We start from the raw sequence: 24,097 nt of genomic DNA on the forward strand, positions 1-24,097 counted from the left end.
ATACGTGGACGGGCCTCTCAGGACCTCGCGCCGAGGGACTCGAAGGACCCCGTCCGCCTGGCCCCGCCCCGCCCGGGTCGCGCGGGGCTGGAGCGGGCTGGAGCGTGCAGACCTTGCGAGCTCGAGGTTCTCGCTGTCCCGCCGCCCCGGTTCTTCCCAGGCCGCCACTCATCTCCTTCTTCCCACTGCCGTGCGACCATGTTTGTTCCCTACGGAGAGTCGGTCCCTGATCTCGCGGGTTGCACCCTCCTGATGGTGAGTCTCCGATTTCGCGAACTCTTCACGGCCTGCCTTGGGGCTGCTACCTCTCGGGAGGCGCCTGCGGTACCGCCACCCCAACTGGAGATGTTTCGTCGGGCCCTGTGAGAAAGCGAGTACTTGTTTCTATTTCGGGTTTTGAGCCTGCGCCGAAAATGTAGAGAGGTTGTCGCTGGAGGCGGCGGTCCCCAAATAGAACCTTTGTTGGCGCTATCACCAAACCTTGTATCTAAGTCTCCAGTTTGTGGTCTTTGTTGACTGTACAACGTAATGTGTTTGATGTTACCGTAATGTGTTGATACGTTGTACATATGTGGTGCGGGACGTTCTCTTTGCTTTTTGTCCTAGAAAATCTTTTTTCAATTAGTTTTAGCGTCATTCTTAAGCTAGCAAGTCAGTCATTAACCAGAACATTACAATAAAGTAACAAGGCAACTTTTGCCAGTAGCTAACACATGGTTCTATCGCTCTTAAAATTGTCCATATTAATTCATTGTTTCAATAAACACTCTTATGATGTGACAATATTAGAATAACACTAGGCCCATGTCCTCAAAGAGTTTACAGTCTAATTGGAAACACGTAAATCAATAAAGGCAATAAATGCTAGGATAGAAGTTTTAAAAAGATACTGAAAGGCCTTAGGATTTATTGGGGGAGGGACACATGGACCTGTTAAAAACTTCATATGTGGAATCTAAAAAAAAAAAAAAGAAAGAAAAAGAAAAAAGAAACCAAACTCATAGCTTACAGAGAACAGTTGGAGGGGTAGAGTATTAGGATGGTTGGCTGAAATGGGTGAAGTAGTCAAAAGGTACAAACCTTCAGTTTGCTAAGAGAGTAGATATTAAAAGTTTTTATCACAATAAGAAATTGTGGTGATGGATGTTAACTGATCTTATTGTGGTAATCATTTCACAGTATATACACATATCATGTTATGTATCTAAAACTGGTATAGTGTTATATGTCAAAAAAGAATGGTGGTGACAGAAAAATGACTTTTGGTCCATTTTCATTGTAATGCATGAAATATCAACGAATGCCAAAATTAGTGTGCGGTAGTGTTTGAGGAAAGGAATTTTCCATAATTTCACAGTATCTCCCTGAAAAATATTTATTAATCTCAAAATGGAAAAAGTATCTTTGCAGGAGCTACCTGGAGAAAAAAATGAAAAAGAAAAGCTTCATAGAGAAAGTAATGTCTAAAAGATTATTGGTGGTAACCTTAAAAAAGTTGTCAATGGAACAGTGAAGAGGGAAGCATATTAAAGTGGGTTGAATAAATGGGGAAGAGGTGGAGACGTGTATATGTATATATTTGTTCATTAATTCAGAGATAAAGTTCCTGCTTATGTTTTAGTGGACAACCGTGGGGAATTTTGGCTATGGAAGGACACCTGGAAGTGAGGTGGTAGCTAGGGGAGTATGTGGGATCAAGAGATGGTTTTTTAGAAGGAAAGATATTCGAGTATATGTATATGCTGATGGGAAGAATCCAGTAGTGAGGAAAAGATAGATGATACAGGAAAGTGAGGATCTAACGAAAGTAGCAAAATCTTTGAGAAGGGAAAGGGGATTACAGTGAATAACCAGCAATCGATGACAGCAATGAGAAGTGGGAGACCACTCTGAAGGACGCAGAAAAGTATGCAAAGGCCAGAAAAAAAAATAGAATCAATAAAATTTAGATGTGCGTTTGGTATGGTTGGTAAAGGAAAAGGAAGAAGTGTCCTGGTTTAGGTTTAGGTAATTGGCTCAATAATTGTTTCTCTTTTCTGAAATACAAAATATGAGGACAATTTTGGGTAAAAGTTTAGTTTTGTACATGTTGGATGTGAGTTACCTGTGACATAATCATGTGGAGATACACATTAGGCTCTGGAGTTTAGATAAGTATTCCAGGCTGTAGCTACAGATTTAGCTGTTGGACTATTTGAAGTCATGGGTGTGTGTGGTGTGTTTAGTGTGAAAATAAGCTCACTCCAACCTTAGGCGCTAATAAAGCAAACAGAAAGAGGCCCCAACATCACTTTTGTTCATACCTCACTGCCTTTACACTTACTTTCCCAATGCTGAAATATCCTTTCCCCGGGCTGGTGTGGCTTCCTCCCTTACCTCTTTCAGGTCTATAGTTACTTGTCCGCTGCAGCGATTCTTTTCTTGACCACCCTGTTTAAAATTGCAGCCAAACATATACACACACACTCACAGTCCTTTAATTTTTCTCCACTGCACTTGACACTATATTTTACTGGGTTTTTTGTTTGTTTACTACAGGTAAACTACTCTCTCCGTAGAATGGAAGCTTTACAAAGGCAGGAACTTGTGATTTGTTTTACTGCATTCCCAGTGCCTAGAGCAATGATTGACATATAGTGGGTGTTCAATAAGTGTTAAATCTGTAGTCTCAGAGGTGGAGGAGGTCCCTGCTGGTACCTCACTTGCAACTACAGAAGAGTCAAAATGCACTGTGTTTCCCTGAAAATAAGACCTAGCCGGACAATCAGCTCTAACGTATCTTTTGGAGCAAAAACTGATATAAAAAACCTGGTCTTATTTTACTATAAGACCAGATATGATATGATACGATATGATATGATATGAGATACCAGATCTTATACAGTGGTACCTCGGTTTTTGAACGTAATCCATTCCGGAAGACCGTTCCAGTTCTGAAACGTTCGAAAACAGCCGACAGCTAGGCCTCAGGATCTTGCACTCAGCGGAAGCCACGTGACATGTTTGACTTTCAAGGCGTGTTCAAAAACTGAAGCATTTACTTCTGGGTTTACGGCGTTCATAAACCAAAATGTTAGTCAGTGTTTGAAAACCGAGGTACTACTGTATTAATTTTTGCTCTAAAAGACGCATTAGAGCTGATTGTCCGGCTAGGTCTTATTTTCGGGAAAACAGGGTAGCTATGGTGCACCTGAACATAACATTCAATGCTAGTGCTGTGATTTTTGTCTTCTGTCCAAACTTCAAAGTTCTGCTAATGCCGATGCCTTCATAAACACTTTTTTAAATGATTTCAGCCAGCAGTATCCGTTGGAAATGTTGGCCAACTTGCAATAGATCTGATTATTTCTACACTGAATATGTGTAAGATTGGTTACTTCTATACTGATTGTCTTGTGCCAATGGTTGGAAACAATCCATATGCAACGTCAGAAGAAAATTCAACAGAACTCAGTATAAATGCTGAAGGTATGTATGACTTCAGTATATTGTATTCTACTACGAAGTAGAGTTGTTTTAAATTAGACATAGACTCTGCAGATACTGTTTTGTGGCAAACATGTGTAAGCATCACTAATACCAGGGAAGGGGAAAAGAGAATTTCACTGAGCTCAGTCCTATGTGTTTTGTGCTACCTCATCTAAGCTTCAGTCATCCTCTCACATTATTATGGAATCCATGATACTCTAGTATCAGTAGTGCTTGGAGAGATTGAGTTGCCTAAAGCTGTAGTGTAGGCTTTTCCCATGCCATAAATCTCCATAATTCTCATTGGACTATCAGGCTTGATTAATTGGAACACATTTTATATTGCACTGATTACTGTTTATTTATAACGTGGAATTGCTGAGTAAGGGGAAAGCTGTTGCTCATGAAGCCCAGGAGCTAGTTGCTTTGTTTGATGGCCAACTCCTCTGTTGGCCTCTTCGTCTTCTTTCACCATTTTAAGGTCATAGCCAGAGGTGATAGAGGAGCATGAAAAACCATTCATGCAGATGATAGAGGAGGGTGAAAAACTATTCATTGGTGGATTGAAAGACAAAGAAGTATTTTGTTTTTTGTCTGTCTTATTAACCATGTTGTTAGCTTGTGATAATGAAATACGCTTTCAAGAAATAATAAAATTTCTGCAGGAAAGATGGCTTTATTAGTAAAAGATGGAATTTCAATTATTGCCTTAAAGGATAAAGGACTAAAAATATTAGAACTAGAATTTATATATTTCAACTAATGATAACAATTGCCATTTATTATTACATATAAGCTGAATACTATGTGTATTTACATGTACTAACTCATTTAATCCTCACAAATACTCCATAGGTAGTTTTAGGAAACCATTGCACAGAGAAGTTAAGGTCACATGATTAATAATTGGTGTAACTGAACTTCTAATCAAGGCACTCTGGCCTTTGAGATTCTTAAGCACCATGCCACCTGCTAATGCAGCTTCACTCTAGTGGAAGACCCGGTGGCTTTCCACTAACACAAACTGACAGCAGATCATTTGGTATAGTTCTTTAATCCACTTTATTCTTTTTTAAGATGAGATATTTTTAAATAAATTGTAGATATCATGACACTCCACCTCCAAATGTGTAAGTATGTATCACTTATCATTTAAGAACATTTTCTTACATAGCTAAAATATCACATTTCACAATATTAGCAGTAGCAGTTTCTAACTTTCTATACCCTGTCCATATTCACATTGGCCCAATTTACCCCAAAATGTCCTTTAAAGTTAGTTTGTCCAAACCAGGACCCATAGTACATCTGATTGTTGTGCCTTTGTAATCTCTTTTACTCTAGAGTAGTCTCTTTCTTTTTCTCCCTTCATAAAACTGATTTGTTAAAGAAAAAACTGAACCCACTGTCCTATAGAATGTCCCACCTTCTACATATGTCTGATGTGTCATTTGGCTTGTTTCTCTAATCTCTGTATTTTCTGTAACTGGAGTTAGGTCTAAAGACCTGATTAGATAAAAGCTAAATATTTTTGGCAAGAATACATGAAAGGTAATGTTGCTTTCATAAAGCATCAGAAGAAAAAAAGTATTGGAAAACAGGATATTGACAACAAAAAAGAATTGCATGATATACTGATGGAGAACACGAGTATTGCTATTATAGAAGGTAGCATGTCTTACATTTTAAAGCTTAGCTTGTTCTCTCCCTACACAGATATTCTCTTCTTGCATTATACTATAGGTCTTGCGTTATACTTTATGTCAGAGATAGATTAGAGTCCTGAGTGGCCAATGCCTTAGTCCCTTTTCCCTAATTCCTAAACTTCCTGTTCTAGCCTCCTTTGCCCTGAACATGGCTGGTGGTTACTACACTTGATACAGCATAGCCCCCAATCGCACCACACCACACCACTCTAAGAAGACAACCCCCAAAATATTTATAGCAGGAGACTCATGATCCACCAAAGGATTTGCCCAAGTCTAGGGTTATTGGTAATCTGTTCATAGTAACTAAAAGTTTACCCTTTAGTACAGTGGCCTGAATCATATGTCCTCAGAGATTGTTTTGTTTTGTCCTTTGTTTATATCAGAGCTTCACATTCTTGGAGGTGAAGTAGGGCCATCTTAAGCATCTAGTAAAGTGGGCCCCCCATAGAATCTGATGGAAGTTATGGTTCCTTTTCCCAGAAAAAATGCACACACACTGACTCACAAAACTTTCGCGTCTTATTTTAGGTCTTTGAAAAACTACTGAAGAACACAAATGTACCTACTTCCAGGGATTGTATTATATGGCTAACATTCTGTCCAGCATTTTCTTCATCTGTTTACCCCAATGAGTGTTGTTCTCTAGAGAGAAGGGGGAAGAATATCAGAAACCAAAAACATGCTTAAGAATGATTTTATTTGTCATAATGCCAGACATTTCCAGGAGAATACTTCATGGATTATAATCAAGGGAAAAAAATATTTTTTGGTATTTTCTTACAGTTAACTTTCCATAAATTAATATATTATGTAGAATAAAGCCCACAAGTACAATGTACTTTTCAAATGTTTTATTTTAACCAAATGATATAGTGCATGTGTTCTATATTTTAATTATTGAAAATATTTAGACACAAAGTTCTTATAATTCAATTTTAATTTTTATGTTAATTTTATTTTTATAACTCCATTTTAACTATTTTATTTCATTTTGTCTTTGCAGTATATTCACTGCCTTCAAAGAAGCTAGTGGCTCTTCAGTTAAGATCCGTTTTTATTAAGGTTAGTATGTTATATTTGCCTTTTTAAGTTTATGAAAGTAAAATATAATGAGAAAATAACTAAGTATCATTAAGAGTTAAGATTCAAAAATCATTTCTGCTCTTTTTACTGTATGTACCATTAAGAAAAGTCTGATTCAATAGTGAAATAATCTCATAAAATCTCAAAGGTGCTACCATTATTTCATGATTATGTTGAAAGAAATTGGGACATAGAACTTGGGTCTTATATATGCCCAATTCAGTTAGCATTGCTGAGAAATTTTAAGAAATGTGAATATTATAGGTTTATTCCATTTGTATTACATTTCGACCAGTAGCATCTACATATAAATTATGTATACGTCAAAATATATTCTGCGTCTAACTTCTTTCCTCTACCACTGCACCACTGTCATCTCATGCCCAATTCTACTCTTGCACCGCCCACTCCCCACACCTGATAGTCTGTTTGCAAACAGCACTACCAGTAATACTTGAAACCTAAATCAGATTACATCAGTTCTCTCTTCAAAACCCTCCAATGGCTTCCCATCTCACTCAGTGAATTCACAGCCTTTACCGTGGCTTAGGCTCTACCACCTGCACTGATACGGTAGCCACTAGCCACACGTCACTATTTAAATTTTGATTTCTTAATTAAAGCTACAGTTAAAAATTTAGTTCCTCCATCATTCTAGCCACATGTCAAGTTTTCTATAGCTACATATGGCAAGCACTTGCCATAAAGAACACTTCCATTATTGCAGAATTTTGTTGGATAGCTGCTCTCTCTAATCTAACCTCTAGCCAGTTCTGTGTGTTCATTGCCTATTCCCCATTTTGCTCACCATGCTTCAGCCACACTGACCTCCCTGTGTTGTTCAGAGTCAGCTCATTCCTGTCTCAGGGTTTTTACACTAATTTCTTTGCCTGGAATACTTTTCCCCGTGATACCTAAATGGCTCTCTTCTTGTATAGTCTTTGCTTAAATGTTACCTCAGCAGAAGGGCCTTCTCTGACCATCCTTTCTACCATCTTATCCTGTGCTAGTTTTCTTCACAACTCATCATTACTTCCTGGCATGTCATATTTACTATGATTTAGTATCTACTTCTAAAGGAAAGTAAGTTTCCTGAGAGAAATGGTGATGTGCCGTTCACTCTTCTATCCCTAGCTTTTAGAATAGAGCTTTGCATGTAGAGGAGCTCTCAATAAATGTTTGTTGAGTGGATTAAGGTACCAGCTGTTCAGAAGGTCAGAAATTTATCAGCATTCCAGAGGCCCTCTCCCATTCTCCATCCCAGTCATTATATTATATGAATGAACTCTTATGGTATGTACTTCTTTATGTCTAGCTTCCTTTATTCAGCAGCCTATTTGTGAGGTTTATTTAAGAAGAGGCAGTTTGTTTATTCTCACCTCTGTATGGGATTCTGTTGTATAAATAAACGATCACTTATTCATTGTACTGTTGATAGAACTTTGATTTTTTTTACAGTTTGAGGCTATCGTGAATAGTGTCGTGATTATTTTAATATTTATATTAGAATCACTCTTTACTTTCTTTAGTTAACAATATGATACCCAAAGTTTTGCAGTAAGAGTTGTAACATTTTTACATTGTGCCATGTGGCTTTTTGGTACTTCTTTCTTCACACTAGTATCAGTTTTAAATTCAAGAATTAAGCTAGACAGTTCAAACACTTCTAAATGAAATTTTTGGTAGATAGAAATAGTGATTTAAAAGTAGCAAACATTTGGTTGACCTGTTAGTTCAGTTGGTTAGAGCATGATGCTAATAACACCAAGGTTGCCAGTTCGATGCCCATATGGGCCACTGTGAGCTGTGCCCTCCTTAAAAAACAAAAAACAAACAAACAAAAAAACACATTACTTCAAAGTAGCAAACATTTATTGATTATTGCTTCTTTGGACCATTATTGTTCTAAGTACTTTATGTACCTTACTCAGCCTTCACAGTAATCCTGTGAGTCAGGTACTAACATTATCCTCATCGTACAAATGAGAAAACTGAAACACTCAAAGGTTAAGCAATATGTCTGAGACATATGGTCTGTAGGAGGTGGAGCCAGCATTCTAGACCAGGCAACCTGACTCCAGAGTCTGCCTCTCTTAACCATAATACCATGCTGCCCTTCTATTTTTAAAAGTTAGCCATTTTTTATCTGCATTTTAAATTTTATCAAGTATTATATTAACAGTCTGTGAAAAGAATTTCCATATAGTGAGTTTTCCCCCCAAAATTGTATAACCTACATTTCAGATTAATCTACCGTCAGCATCTTGCCGTATGTGCTTCTTTCTTTCTGAGTGTGTGTATGCAGTTTTGTTCTGCCAAACAATCCAAAAGTAGGCTAGCGACATATTTCACCCCTATATACTTCAGCACATCTTTCAAGAACAAGACCATTATTCTTCACAACCACAACACCATTACCACACCTAAGAAAATCAGCATTTAATGAATTATTTAGTAGTATCATCCAACGTATTCAGATATCCCCAGTTGTCTTCAGAATATCCTTAAATTCTGGATCCATTCAAAGTCCACACGTTGCACTTGGCTGTTACATCTTTTGGGTTGGTATCCTTCAATGTAAAATTGGCCCTCGTCTTCTTTCTGGTCTTCATAATATTGACTCCTTTGAGAAAGCAGGGCCAGCTGTTTGGCATTCTGGATTCACATAATTGTTTCCTTATGATCAGATTCACGTCAGAAATTTCTGGCAAGAACATCTCACAGGTGGCTATATAGTAGTATTTTTGTTTGTTTTTGGTTTTCTTCTGACCTTTTTTGTTTGTTTATTTCTAAGTAACAACAGATTACTTGAGAACTAGGAAATTTTCCTTTCTCAGTCAGAGTAGAATTTTTTAAAACTCTAGATTCCTCACCATTAATTTATTTCTTGATTGTAAAGACATAATAGATAATTCATTGCTCTTTACTCTTCACCTTCAATTTAAAGACTACTAGTAAGTGGATCTAAAAATAATTCTAACTTTAGACTATGTAAGTTATATATTATCACATAAAGTTGATTATTACATAGAATACTCTTATTATACTCTAAGATCTAACTTTTAGATTTTCTTTTTATTCTTTCAATGTATACAAAGTATAAATCAAAGCCATTCTGTGAAAAACTGCTTTCCTGGGTGAAAAGTAGTAACTGTGCCAAAGTTGTTATTCTTTCAAGCAGTCATTCCTATCACCGTAATGATCTACAGCTTCGCAGGTATGTTTTTGCCTTTGAAAAATTAGTTTTGTTATGATTTAGGCAGTAGTATGATGATTTAGGCAGTAGTATCTATTAAAAAGTTAAAATAAGTTTTAAAAGCCATGTATATCCTTCTCCTCCCCTGAATTTATAAAGAAGAGGGCAAAAGAAAGTCAAGAAATAGGAAGATAGCACAGTTAGGTAGATCCTTTTAGTTCTATGGTTAGGGCACAAGGAAGGCTTTGGTGTAAAGATAGAAATGGTTCTGTAACTGTGCTTTGATTGTTTGGTATCATGTGCATGGCAATGTCACAAAGCTCAGCTGATTAAGAGAACGGAGAAAGATTTACCTAAGATTTATTGGTTGATAACTTTTAAAAGATTGAATTGATACTTCTATTTATTTCCATATATTCAACCATTTGGAGAAATCCGGTGTCTTTTAAGTATAGCTCCCAGGCATGTCAGACTGAATTCTTAAAAATAAGATAAAGTATGCAAGAGATAGAAATACAATCTGTTTTATTGCATTATCATTTATGTACTTATAAAATCATGATGAAAAATACCATCCAAGAATAACCTTTCAAAACTGGAGCTAATTTCTAGGAATCTCACAATAAGACATTACAATTCTAGGACTCTCACAATAGGCCTATGGCCAGAAGGGAGCATAGCTGTGGGAAATAGATTTATTTTTATGATGACCTTGCCTCAGTTTAAGTTTTACTATCTCTTTATCCTCTCTCCTAAGTATGTAAATAGCAAGTTAGACAACATTTTTTACATTATTCTTCCATAGACTCCTGAAACTCGCGTTTTGTTTGTACAACAGAATATATCGGAACAAGATACTTTTTGCTTTAATAACTGTTTGCCTTAATGTTCATATTTGTGAGTTTTAAGAAAGTTAATTATGTGATTGTTTTTAGTACTCCCTTCAGGTACCTACTTACACCTTCCGTGCAAAAAAGTATTCAAAATAAAATAAAGAGCCTTAACTGGGAAGAGATGGAAAAAAGCCAATGCATTCCTGAAATAAGCGATTCTGAGTTTTGTATCCGAATTCCTGGAGGAGGCATCACAAAAACACTCTATGATGAAGGGTGAGTTTGTCTCTTTGTTCATTTGTTCCCCACATTATTTAAAAATAGAAGTAAGATAATTGAGACAGTGTTGGATTACTTACTGGAACTTTGAAAACATATTTATAAAACAGGAACTGTATTACATTCCGGGGAAAAAGTGAAATTTGGTTATAGGAGAATAGGTTCCTGAAAAGCCGTATTTAATGCTTTATTATGTGTGGCATGTTTGGCATCCTGATACTTGTTTTATGCAACCCCTACAATCTTTTTTTTGTTTTAATTGTGGTAATATATACGTAACATTGAATTAACCAAGTGTACAATTGAGTGGTACTAAATACATTCACAGTGTTGTGTACCCATCACCACTTTCTAAACACTGTCATCATTTTAAATATAAAATCTACTCATTAAATAATATCTCCTATTTTATTTCTGTAAAATCAATAGTGATGTCTTCACTTTCATTTCTGATTTCTGTCTTTCATTCTTACTGAGTCCAGCTAAACATCTGTCAATTTTGTTGATCTTTTCAAATAACCAGCTTTTGGTTTTATTGATTTTCTCTGTTGTTTTTCTGTTCTTTGTTTTATTTACCTCCACTCTAATTAATCTTTATTATTTTCTTCTTTCTGCTAGCTTTGGGTTTAGTTTGCTCTTCTTTTTCAAGTTTCTAAAATGGAAAATTAGGTTATTGATTTGAGGAATTTCTTCTTTTTCAATATAGACCTTTATGGCTATAAATTTCCCTCTTAGCACTGCTTTAGCTCTATCCCTTAAGTTTAGTATACTGTATTTTCATTTTCATTCATCGCTAAGTATTTTGTAATTTCCCTTGTGAATTCTTCTTTGACCCCTTGATTGTTTGAGAATGTGTTGTTTGATTTCCACGTATTTGTGAATTTCTAGTTTTCCTCCTGTTGTAGGATTTCTAGTGTCATTCAATTGTGATTGAAAAGACACTTTGTATGAGTTCAGTCCTTTAAATTTCTCAATTCTTGTTTTGTTCCTTAACAAATGGTCTATTCTGGAGAATGTTCCATGTGCACTTGAGAAAAATGTGTGTTCTGCCTTTCTTGGGTAGAGTGTTCTATATGTGTCTGTTAGGTCAAATTGATGTATAGTGTTGTTCAAGTCTTCTGTTTCCTTATCAATCTTCTATTTTTTCTATTCATTATTGAATGTGAGGTATCAAAGTCTTCAACTATTATTATAGCATTGTATTTCTCCCCTCAGTTCTGTTAATGTTTGCTTCATATACAAGTTTTGACAATTAAGTTCGCGAACTTATTGCACCGATGTTGGTAACCTTTTTTTGATATCAGAGCAATTATTCATTATGAATTTGTACGAACTGGGCAAACAGTTAACCAGAGTTTACTATTTGGAAGTGCTGAAAAGGCTGTGTGAAAAAGTTAGATCTGACTTTTTACCAGCAGTTCATTGCTTTTGTATCACAACAATGCACCAGTTCACACGACACTGCCTGTGAGGGAGTTTTTAACCAGTAAACAAACAACTGTATTGGAACACCCTCCCTTCTTACCTGATTTAGCCCCCAGTGACTTCTTTCTTTGCCCGAAGATAAAGGAAATATTGAAAGGAAGACATTTTGATGACATTCAGGACATCAGGGTAATACGACGACAGCTCTGATGGCCATTCCAGAAAGAGAGTTCCCAAATTGCTTTGAAGGGTAGACTGGGCGCTGGCATTGGTGCATAGCTCCCCAAGGGGAGTACTTCAAAGGTGACCGTAGTAATGCTCAGCAATGAGGTATGTAGCACTTTTTCTAGGATGAGTTTGCAAACTTAATTGTCTGATCTTGTATTTTGGGGTTCTTGTTTTGTGCATATATGTCTATATTTGTTGTGTCTTGTCAATGAATTGACCCTTTTATCAATATATAATGGCCTTTTTTTGTCTCTTCGAACAGTTTGACTGGAAGTCTATTTTGTCTAACATTAGTCATCCTGCTCTCTTATGGTTACTATTTGCATGGAAGATCTTTTTCACTTTCAAACTGTGTGTCCTTAGATCTTAAGTGACTCTCTTATAGAAAGCATGTAGTTGGATCATGTGTTTTTATCCATTATGCCAGTCTCTATCTTTTGATTGGAGAGTTTAATCCATTTTCATTAAAAGTAATTACTGATAAGGACTTATGTCCTTTTTCTATTTGTTTTCTATATGTCGTATTGCTTTTTTATTCTTTATTTCTTCCATTACTACTGCCTTCTGTGCTTAGTTGATTTTTTTGTAGTGACATGTTTTAATTCTCTTCACATTTCTTTTGGTGTATATTCTGTAGATACTTGCTTTGTGATTACTATGATGATTCCATATAACATCCTAAAGTTAGAACAATCTAATTTAAATTGATACTAACAACTTCAATTGCATGCATACTGTTCCCCCCACTCATTATATGTTGTTGTCACAAATTACATCTTTATACATTGTGTGCCCAGTAACATAGATTTATAATTATATTTATGCATTTGTCTTTTAAATCTTCTGTAATCACTCTTGATTAGTCTTTAGGAATCATGACATTTCAAAGGCAAGTGAAAGTAAAGGTAGAAACTAGAAAGAGATCTTTTTTTTCCTTTTAGACCTTTTCATAAATTGATTTATATGTCCATGTACTGTCTGCCATCAGATTTTTAGACATTTACAGTATCCCTGTTTCTACCTCCTTGTCCCTTAGCCTCCTGTTTTGTAAGACCTGAGGCTAAGTTCAGGGCTAACCAATACATCTTGCTGTATGTTTTAATTACCCCTGACTCTTCCTCCTTGCTGGGAATTGATGTGCTGGATAAATTAATGAAAAACAACAGCTAGTTATGGAAAGGGGGAGGGGAGCTTTTTAGAGGGTGGCTTCTGCTGCTTCTCAAACTCATATAATCTACACTGCTCTCCCATGAAGAGAGATGGATGAGGGACATCCCTCTGGTGCCCTCAGCAGTGCCTTTAGAGAGTTGGTCAGAGCTAACCCTAGAAAAAATATGTCCCCATTACCATTGCTCAAACTCAAACAATAAATCTGTTACCTTACATAATAATAAATGCCAGGAGTATAAATTTAGTTTTGCAAAATAGAATGATTTACTTGCTCTGAAATCTACATTATGACTTCTGCATGACCTGAAGAAGTCATGAAAATAGTAATAGTAATATAAGTAGTAGTCGAGGTAATAGCAAATTATGTGCCATTTAATTCTCACAATAACCATATAGGTATGTAGTGATATTAACCACTTTATTAAAAAGGTTAAATAACTGCCAAAAGCCATCTGGGTAGTAAGTGGAAGAGCCAGGATTCGATCACAAGCACCTTGCCCCAAATCCTGCACTTCAACCACTATAGGGTCTAGCACTCATGGTCTAGGACCCCAATAAGCTTTAATTCTTTGTAAAAGTTGAACCTTTCCTTGTTACTTGCAATTATTTATGCTCCTGCTTTTTTTTCCCCTGAAAACATTCAAGCCTTCTCTGTCAGAAATGGTAACAGGCATTTTAACATTTTTTCCCAATCCAACTTGTCCATCTCTGGCCATACTTACATATCATTCCAGCTTTCTCTGGCATTTTTCATAGTTCTTGGTTTTAGGGTGCTAGAAATGATTTTTTCTTTTGTTGGCAAACAGGAAGCTTTTTTGCATTGGTATATCTCTATCTCATCACTAATTTGAGGCATCTATAGCATAACAGGAGACTGCTTTGGAGTCAGAAAGACTTAGATTCAAGTCCCACCTCTACCACTTCCTAAATATAGAACTTTGAACATGTTAACTATATTTCCATTTAAATTTCAGTTACCTCATAGCTAACACATTAATTATGGGCGTTGTGTGGGGCACTGTTTTAAGCCTTTTGCCTTTGTTACCTCCTTTAAACCTCACAAAACCTATGAGATAGGTCCTATTGTTATCCCTCTTTTACTGATATGGAACACGAAAGCCCTAAGTAATTTGCCCATCATATCTGGTAAGTGGCAGAGCTAGAATTTGAATACAGGTATTCTATCCTTGTTCCCATGATTCCAAACTGATTTCTTTTTGAAATGGAGATAATTATAACTTCCTCAAGGATTGTTGTGTGCATTGAATTGTAAAATAGGCAGACATTGCTTAGCACATAATCACTTAATAAATGGAACACGTAAGAAGTAATAGTAATTTTTTCTCTTTACTGCACAGTTTTCATTCACTGCTTTAGATTATAACATGACACTATCTTTCCGTCTCTTTGCCATGGTGCTTCTGAAAATCACTGTCTTCTACAGTCGGTTTTAGGAGTAGATCAGAACAAATCTCATGTCCTGCCGACAAGGATAGAGGGCATGGTTTTTCATGCAGCCTTGGTGTGTGTGAAGCACAAACTTGCATTTGCCCAGGGTGGGTGTTACATGGCTCCTAGTCCTGTCTCCACAAACACAAGGATTTATCTGGAGTAAATGGAGATAAATACGTGATCTTGTCATGGGGCATCTCCTTGCCTAAACAGTAGAAGAATACTTAATTTTTTTTTTTTAATTTGTTGTAGCTGTCTTAAAGAAATCGCAATGGTGATTCTGCTGAAATTTGTTTCAGAAGGAGACAATATCCCAGATGCATTAGGTCTTGTTGAGTATCTTAATGAATGGCTTCAGATAATCAAACCGTGTGTAAGTTTTCCTATAGCTCAAACCTCTGATTTCTCTGATTATATATTCATAAACTTGCATTTTATATACTATATAAATAGACCAAATAAGTAAAAGTTTATGTTAAATATAAACATATCTGTACATAAAATTTAGTTTAACTGAACTTTGGTAAGAGAGCAGTGAACGACCCTATTGTCTACAGTGTTTCATTAAGGCTGAGTTTCCAAAAGAAGAAAATCTTAAGTACTTCATTGCATTCATTGTTTGTGTTGCATTTAGACCAGACAGCTTCTTACAAGAATAAACAAGATTTTTTTGGAATTCAAGATTTTATTTTGTTTGTAGGAAGGTATTGCTATGTGAGCAATAGTAGTTGTTGAATATGCATATAGTTAAAATACTTCTGTCTGTTATGAAATAAGAGCATCACGCCTAGGGAAATCAGTGAGCTTTAAGGCATAGCAGAAGTACCATAAGCTGCTTTATCTGGTAGGTAACTAACTGTCTTTTTAATTTGTGCTTTTGCCAAGAACAAATTGATATAAATCACACAGCAGTGATTTAAAAAGAAAAAAAGCCCTATTCCTTTTTAATTCGATTTTACTTAATGAACTATATCCATAACTTATCTGGCATATCTTTATGATTTGGAACTTGAAGAAATTTATTTTAAGTTGACATAAAGACAGAGAAATGTATTACTTTGTTTTTCCTTAAAATAAAACCCATCCAAAAGCGTCAAAACCAAAGGGAACAACACAAACAAAAAAACTAGAGGAGAGTTTTGTAATACTTTCATGTTAAAGGTCAATTTGGTGGTCAAGTTGAAGGATTAAAATATTTTGTTCTTCATTTACAGGGTGAAGATCCCACAGCGTCTGCCTTGCCATGGAAAATGCCAAGTTCTTGGAGATTACTCTTTGGTAGTGGTCTTCCCCCTGCGCTTTTTTGATCTGTTTTCTGTTTTATATTTTATATCCCAAGACACTTATTGCTAACACAACTACCGTATTTCCCCCAAAATAACACCGGGTCTTATATTAAGGTTTGCTCCAAAAGACGCATTAGGGCTTATGGTCAGGGGATGTCTTCCTGAAAAATCATGCCAGGGCTTATTTTCCGGGGAAAACAGTACATAAAAATTTGTGTTGTCTATGTATTAGAAAATAAATCTTTTCACAGAAAATCTCAGAAAAATGGATTAACAAAAGGTGGCTTTTGCCATGCTTTTCATCATATGCAACAAATGTAAATTTTGTACAATAAAATATTTCCTAAGTAATTTTGTGAAATTTCTTTTGATTTTTTTAACTCAAGAGTCGTGTATTAATTTCTTATTTCTTCTGTAACAAATTACCACAAACTTAGTCACTTAAAACAACACAAATGTATTACCTTATAATTCTGGAAGTCAGAAGTCCAAAAATACGTCTCACTGTTAAAGTGTTGACAGGTTGGTGTTTCCTCTGGAGGCTCCAGAGGAGAATCTGTTTCCTACCCCTTTCCAGCTTCTAGAAGCTGCAATATTCTTTGGCTCATAGCCCCTTCCTCCCATCTTCAAAGCCAGCAGCATAGCATCTTGAAATCTCTCTCCTTCTTTCTCTTATAAAGACCATTGTGATTACATTGGGCTGAATGCAATAATCCAGAATAATTTCCCCATCTCAAAAGAAGTTTAGTATGAAAGAAATAATACAATTTTTTTCATTTTTGAGTGCCATACTAGTCACTTTTTGCACGTGATCTTATATATCTGATGTTTGGCTATGTTATATCCATGCCTTGGCTTTCTCATCTGTAAAACGATGACTTATTAAGGGGTACACCCTACTCCATAGTACTCAGAAAATGTTTTGTTACATATAAATCATTCTGGATTCTATAGCCTGTTTCTGTTTCCCTTTTGGTTAAAATACTGGTGGGGGGGAGGGGACGTGTGACATCAACCATATGGTGGATTAGGAAGTCCTAGTTCTCATTCCCCACAGAGACACCAAGTTGTCAATAATATATTGACCAAGGCTGCTGGAGGGATTGGTTGATTGAGCACTAATGAAATTGGCATACATTAGATGTCCTGGGGCCACTGAAAGCAAGGGAGAGCAGAAGTGGCTTGCTGCAGCACCAGAGAGCCTGCAGTGCCATAGAGGCCGGGGCAGCTGTTCACAGGAGAAGGCACCCAACTTGCAGCTTCTCCATCAGGAGGGAAAGAAGAATGAAATGTGTATCCAGCATTTCACCTTATCAGGGCTCTGCTGAAGGACCGTTATATGTCTCACCTGACTTGGTACTGATGGGGATCCAGCATTCTTAGGATGCCTAGGAATCGCTGAGAACAAAGGAAAGAGTGGCACCTTGCTACTGCAGCACCAGAGAACCAGCAGTGCCACATACAGACACTACAGGGAGCAAGAGATTACAAGTTCCTGAAGAAGAAACCTACGGATTTCTCTAACTGGGAAATACACCCACACAAGCCAAAGAAACTGCATTCTGCAAAAAGGGCTTCAGGGGGCTCCAGTATCTCTAGCTCAGCTGATTGGTGAAGGTCTTTCCTGTAAGAAGACTGGAAAACATGGATGTTTTATCAAATGCATAAAACAGCAAAACAATCACAAAGCACAAGAAGAGACAGAAACATAGCTCAGTTAAATCTTCATAGGCTAATCCCAAGGAAACGGAGATCTATGAACTGCATCATAGATGTAATTCCATGAATTCCATAGATGTAGATCCACGAATTACATCATGAAGAATTCAAATTAATTATCTTAAGCACAGTGATCTACAAGAGAGCTCAGACAAATGAAATCAGTACAACAATGCATGAACAAAAAATATCAACAAAGAGACACTTTAAAAAAACACAAAAACAAACTAAAGAATACAATAACAATAGAAAAATTCGCTAGAGGGGCTCACCAACAGACTTGATCAAACAAGAAAAAATCAGCAATTCTGATCATTGACGTCAAATCAGGAATAAAAAGAAAAACCAATGAAGAAAAATGGAGAAAGCCTAAGGGACCTATAAAACAGCATAAAATGGACCAATATATACATTATGAGAGGCCCAGAAGAAAAAAAGGGAAAGTTTATTTGAAGAAATAATGACTGAAACGTCCCTAATCTAAAGGAAATCGACATCCAAATTTAAGAAGTTCAAAAAACTTCTAACAATGAACCTAAACAGCTCCACTACCTACAAGAGACTCACCTTAGATGTAAAGGCACAGGTAGGCTGAAAATGAAAGGATAGAAAAAGATATTCCATGCAAATCGTAATCAGAGGAGAGCAGGAATAGCTATACTAGTATCAGACGAATAGACTTTAAGTTGAAAACTCACTAGAGAAAAAGCATTATATAAAGATAAAAGATTTAATACACCAGAGATATATAAATTATATATGCACCAACATCAGAGCACCCAAATATACAAAGCAAACATTGACAGAACTGAAGAGTGAAATATGAGGTCTGACAATTAAGTTCGAGAATTTGTTGCAATGATGTTGCTAACTTCTTTTTGATATCAGAGGGGTTATTCATTATGAATTTGTACCAACTGGACAGTTAACCAAAGTTGACTATTTGGAAGTGCTGAAAAGGCTGTGTGGAAAAGTTAGACAACCTGAACTTTTCGCCAACAATTCATGGCTCTTGCATCATACAATGCACCAGCTCACAGGGCACTGTCTGTGAGGGAGTTTTTAGGCAGTAAACAAATAACTGTATTGGAACACTCTCCCTACTCTCCTAATCTGGCCGCCAATGACTTCTTTCTTTACCTGAAGATAAAGGAAATACTGAAAGGAAGACATTTTGATGACATTCAGGACACCAAGGGTAATACGATGACAGCTCCTGATGGCCATTCCAGAAAGTTCCAAAATTGCTTAGAAGGGTGGACTAGGTGCTGGCATTGGTGCATAGCTTCCCAAGGGGAGTACTTTGAAGGTGATCATAGTGATATTCAGCAATGAGATATGTAAGACTTTTTCTAGGATGAGTTCGCAAACTTAATTGTTCCAACTCATAGACAATAACAATAATAGGAATTTCGATACCCCACTTTCAATAATGGATAGAAAAACCAGATAGAAGATCAATAAGGAAACAGAAGACTTGAACACTATAGACCACTTGAACCTATCAGGCACATGCAGAGCACTCCACGCAACAGCAGAATACACATTCTTAAGTACACATGGAACATTCTCCAAGATTACATTAGGTCACAAAAAAGGTCCTAACAAATTTTAGAACACTGAAATGATACAAGTATCTTTTCTGACTAATATGGAATGCAGCTATATTGTATGTTTCTTCTAGGTTATCCATTTTGTTGGAATACAATGTAGAAAGACTGAATCATGAAAAAACAAAGAATCTGAACAGACCTGTAACTAGTAAAGAGGTTGAATCAGTAACCAAAAACCCCAACAAAGAAAAGCCCAGGATGAGAGGGCTTCATTGGAACATTCTACCAAATATTTAAGGAAGAATTAAATTAACACCAGTTCTTCTCAAACTCTTTCCAAAATTTGACAAGAAGGGAACATTTCCTAATGCATTTTATGAGTTTAGCATTACTCTGATACCAACGCCTAAGGTACTAAAAGAAAGCTAGAGATCGGGGCCAGCACAGTGGCTCAGGTGGTTAGAGCTCCATACTCCAAAGGCTGCCGGTTCTATTCCCACAAGGGCCAGTGGGCTCTCAACCACAAGGTTGCCAGTTCAATATCCTCCAGTCCCACAAGGGATGGTGGGCTCTGCCCCCTGCAACTAAGATTGAACACTGCACCTTGAGATGAGCTGCCGCTGAGCTCCCGAATGGCTCAGTTGGTTGGAGCATGGGCTCTCAACCACTAGGTTGCCAGTTGGATTCCTGCAATGAATGGTGAGCTGCATCCCCTGCAACTAGCAATGGCAACTGGACCTGGAGCTGAGCTGCGCCCTCCATGACTAAGACTGAAAGGACAACGACATGGAAAAAAGTCCTGGAAGTACACACTGTTCTCCAATAAAGTCCTGTTCCCCTTCCCCAATAAAATCTTTTAAAAAAATATCTGTCCATATTTATGTGGTTTTATTTCTGGGTTCTCAATTCTATTCCATTGGTCTATGTGTCTGTTTTTCTGCCACTACCATGCTGTTTTGATTATTGTAGACCTGTAGTACAAACTAATTAGGGAGTGTGATACCCCCAGCATTGTTCTTTTTTCTTAAGATTGCTTTGGCTATTATGGGTCTTTTGTAGTTCCAAACAAATCTGATGATTTTTTGTTCTATTTCTTTAAAAAATGCCATTGGAATTTTGATGGGGATTGCATTAAATCTGTATGTTGCTTTGGGTAATATGGCCATTTTAACTATGTTGATTCTTCCAATCCATGAACATGGAATGTCTTTCCATTTCTTTGTGTCTTCTTCAATTTCTTTTAAAAATGTCTTATACTTTTCAGCATAGAGGTCTTTCACATCCTTGGTTAAGTTTATTCCTAGGTATTTTATTCTTTTTGCTGCAATTGCAAAAGGAATTGTTTTCTGTATTTCTTTTTCTGAGATTTCATTGTTAGTATATAGGAATGCAATGGACTTTTGTACGTTGATTTTGGAGCCGGCAACTTTACTATATTCGTTGATTGTTTCTAATAGCTTTTTGGTGGAGTCTTTAGGGTTTTCTATATGTAGCATCATGTCATCTGCAAAGAGTGACAATTTAACTTCTTCATTCCCAATTTGGATGCCTTTTGTTTCTTTCTCTTGCCCAATTGTTCTGGCAAGGACTTCCAAGACTATGTTGAAAAGCAGAGGTGATAGGGGCAGCCCTGCCGAGTTCCTGAACATAGAGCAAAGTGCTTCAGTTTTTCACCATTAATTATGAAATTAGCTGAGGATTTGTCATATATGGCCTTTATTATGTTAAGGTGTTTTACTTCTATACCTATTTTATTAAGTGTTTTAATCATAAATGGATGTTGTATCTTGTCAAATGCTTTTTCTGCATCAATTGATAGAATCATGAGTTTTGTCCTTTATTTTGTTTATGTGATGTATCACATTGATGGATTTGTGGATGTTGAACCATCCTTGTGCTCCGGGGATGAACCCCACTTGGTCGTGATGAATAATCTTTTTAATGCACTGTTGTATTCGATTTGCTAGAATTTTGTTTAGGATTTTTGCATCGGTATTCATCAGAGATATTAGTCTGTAGTTTTCTTTTTTTGTGTTGTCCTTTCCAGGTTTTGATATCAGGGTAATGTTGACCTCATAAAATGAGTTGGGGAGTACTGTCTCTTCTTCAATTTTTTGGAAGAGTTTGAGCAGGATTGGTATTAGATCCTCTTTGAAGGTTTCGTAGAATTCACTAGTGAAGCCATCTCTCCAGGACTTTTGCTTTGGGAAGGTTTTGGATGACTGATTCAGTTTCGTTACTGGTGATCAGTCTGTTTAGATTTTCCAGTTCTTCATGGTTCAGACTTGGAAGGCTACATGTTTCTAAGAACTTCTCCATTTCTTCTAGGTTATTGAATTTGGTGGCATATAGTCCTTCATAGTATTGTTGCATGATCCTTTGTATTTCTGTGGTGTCCTTGATAACTTCCCGTTTTTCATTTCTGAATTTGTTAATTAGTGTTTTCTCTCTTTTTATCTTAGTGAGTCTCGCCAAGGGTTTCTCAATTTTGTTAATCTTTTCAAAGAACCAGCTGTTTGTCACATTAATTTTTTCTATTGTTTTTTTGTTCTCTATTTCATTTAGTTCTGCTCTGATTTCTGTTATTTCATTTCTTCTGCTGACATTGGGTTTCATTTGTTCTTTTTTTTCTAGTTCTTTAAGGTGTAACATGAGGTTATTTATTTGGGATTTTTCTTGTTTCTTGAAATAGGCCTGTAATGATATAAATTTCCCTCTTAAAACTGCTTTTGCTGCATCCCCCAAATTTTGGTAGGATGTATTTTCATTGTCATTTGTTTCTATGTATCTTTTGATCTCTCCTCTAATTTCTTCTTTGACCCTGTCATTCTTTAAAAGTATGTTGTTTAATCTCCATGTATTTGTGTTTTTTTCCTGTTTTCTTTTTGCAGTTGATATCTAATTTCAAAGCCTTATGATCAGAGAATATGCTTGGTATGATTTCAATCTTCTTAAATTTGCTGAGGCTGATTTTATGTCCCAATATATGTTCTATTCTTGAGAATGTTCCATGTACACTAGGAAAAAAAATGTATAGAGTGATGTTTTAGGATGAAGTGCTCTATATATGTCAATTATGTCCATTTCATCTACTGTGTCATTTAGGGCTGTTATTTCATTATTTATTTTCTGTTTGGATGATCTATCCATAGCTGTCAATGATGTATTTAAGTCCCCTAGTATAATTGTGTTTTGATTGATTTCTCCCTTTAGTTCTGTTAGTAGTTGCTTGGTATGTTTCAGTGCTCCCTGATTGGGGGCATAAATATGGATGACTGTTATGTCTTCTTCTTATATAGTCTCTTTTACCATTATGAAATGTCCATCTTTGTGTTTTGTTATTTTTTTCACCCTGAAGTCTGTTTCATCTAATATCAGTATGGTTACACCTGATTTTCTCTGGATACCATTTGCTTGGAGTTTCAATTTCGACCCTTTCACTTTGAGTCTATGCTTGTCCTTGTAGCTGAGATGTGTCTCTTCAAGACAGCACATAGTTGGGTTTAGTTTTTTGATCCAATCTGCTATTCTGTGCCTTTTTATTGGTGAGTTCAGTCCGTTTATATTTAGGGTGATTATTGATATGTGAGGATTTCCTGTCATTCTATCTTTAGTTTTCTGGTAAGGCTGTGTCTCCATTGTTTCTTTGCCTTCTTGTTGTCATCTATTATTTCTGTGTGGTGGTATTCTATGATGTTTTCCTCTGTTCCTTCTTTTATTACAGTATATATTTCAGTTCTGGAATTTTTTTGAGTGGTTTACTTAAGTTTATGTAAAAGAAAGTTTGATATTTATAGTATTCCATTTTCTTCAGCACGCTTACTTTCTCCATTCTTATATTTCGGTTCAAGCCTTTACTCTCCCCCTTGTTATGTTTTGGTTGCCACAGATTGTCCCTGTTGATGGTGGTCGAATAGCCTCCTTTAGTATTTCTTGTAGTGCAGTCGTGTATTAGAAAATTCCCTCAGCTTATGTATGTCTGGAAAGGTCTTTATTCTTCCTTCATATCTAAAGGATATCTTTGCTGGATATATTATTCTTGGCTCATAATTTCTCTCTTTCAATAGTTTGAATATTTGGTTCCACTCCCTCCTGGCTTGTAGAGTTTCTGCTGAAAAATCTGATGATAATCTAATGGGCTTTTCTTTGTAGGTTACCGTCTTCTTTTCCCTGGCTGCCTTGAGGATTTGATTTTAGACAGCTTCAATACAATATGCCTTGGAGAAGGCCTGTTGGGATTGAGGTAATTAGGTGTTCTATTTGCTTCTTGGATTCGAGGATCCAGTTCTGTCCACAAGTTTGGGAAGTTCTCATCAACAATTTGTTTGAATATATTGTCTGTTCCCTTCTCTCTGTCTTTTCCTTCTGGTATGCCCATTATTCTTATATTGCTCTTTCTGACGGAGTCAGAAAGTTCTTGTAGAGTTCTTTCATTTCTTTTGAGTCTCAAGTCTCTTTCTTCTTCCATCCATGTCATTTCCAGGTTTCTATCTTCGATGTCACTGATTCTTGCCTCTATCTGGTCAACTCTACTACCTAAGCTGGCTATTTCATTCTTTTTTTTTTTCTATTGAGTTCTTAATCTTCAGAAATTCTATTTGGTTCTTTTTTAAAATTTCAGTCTCTTTCGTATAATGCTCATGTTGTTCTTTGATTGTGTTTCTGAGTTCATTAATCTGCCTTTGTGTGTTTTCTT

At 36.4% G+C, this 24,097-nt stretch overlaps 1 protein-coding gene across 4 annotated transcripts; it reads left to right on the forward strand.

The window, feature by feature from the left end:
- Positions 1–62: 62 nt before the first annotated feature.
- Positions 63–16,507, forward strand: PSMG2 (proteasome assembly chaperone 2). 4 transcript variants are annotated; one of them, XM_081078075.1, is made up of 7 exons: positions 63–255; positions 3,297–3,468; positions 6,181–6,239; positions 9,359–9,477; positions 10,392–10,565; positions 15,096–15,216; positions 16,058–16,487. In XM_081078075.1, exons 1-7 carry the CDS (start codon positions 199–201, stop codon positions 16,148–16,150), a joined length of 795 nt encoding a protein of 264 aa, XP_080934201.1. In that variant the 5' UTR covers positions 63–198; the 3' UTR covers positions 16,151–16,487. The 4 variants fall into 4 exon arrangements, with proteins under 4 accessions (XP_080934201.1, XP_080934202.1, XP_080934203.1 ...); XM_081078077.1 differs by having other exon boundaries at positions 66–370; XM_081078078.1 differs by having other exon boundaries at positions 80–362; positions 16,058–16,507.
- Positions 16,508–24,097: the final 7,590 nt, after the last annotated feature.

The sequence above is a fragment of the Rhinolophus hipposideros genome (genome assembly GCF_964194185.1).
Source record: "Rhinolophus hipposideros genome assembly, chromosome: 17".
In the NCBI taxonomy this organism is placed as follows: domain Eukaryota; kingdom Metazoa; phylum Chordata; class Mammalia; order Chiroptera; family Rhinolophidae; genus Rhinolophus; species Rhinolophus hipposideros.

What these genes read in the sequence shown, in the direction of transcription:
- PSMG2 (XM_081078075.1), top strand. Translation starts at nt 199, where the DNA reads ATGTTTGTTCCCTACGGAGAGTCGGTCCCTGATCTCGCGGGTTGCACC. An exon ending in CGGGTTGCACCCTCCTGATG is followed by an intron (nt 256 to 3,296) that starts GTGAGTCTCCGA and finishes AAATGATTTCAG; the next exon opens with CCAGCAGTATCCGTTGGAAA. An exon ending in TAAGATCCGTTTTTATTAAG is followed by an intron (nt 6,240 to 9,358) that starts GTTAGTATGTTA and finishes ATGTATACAAAG; the next exon opens with TATAAATCAAAGCCATTCTG.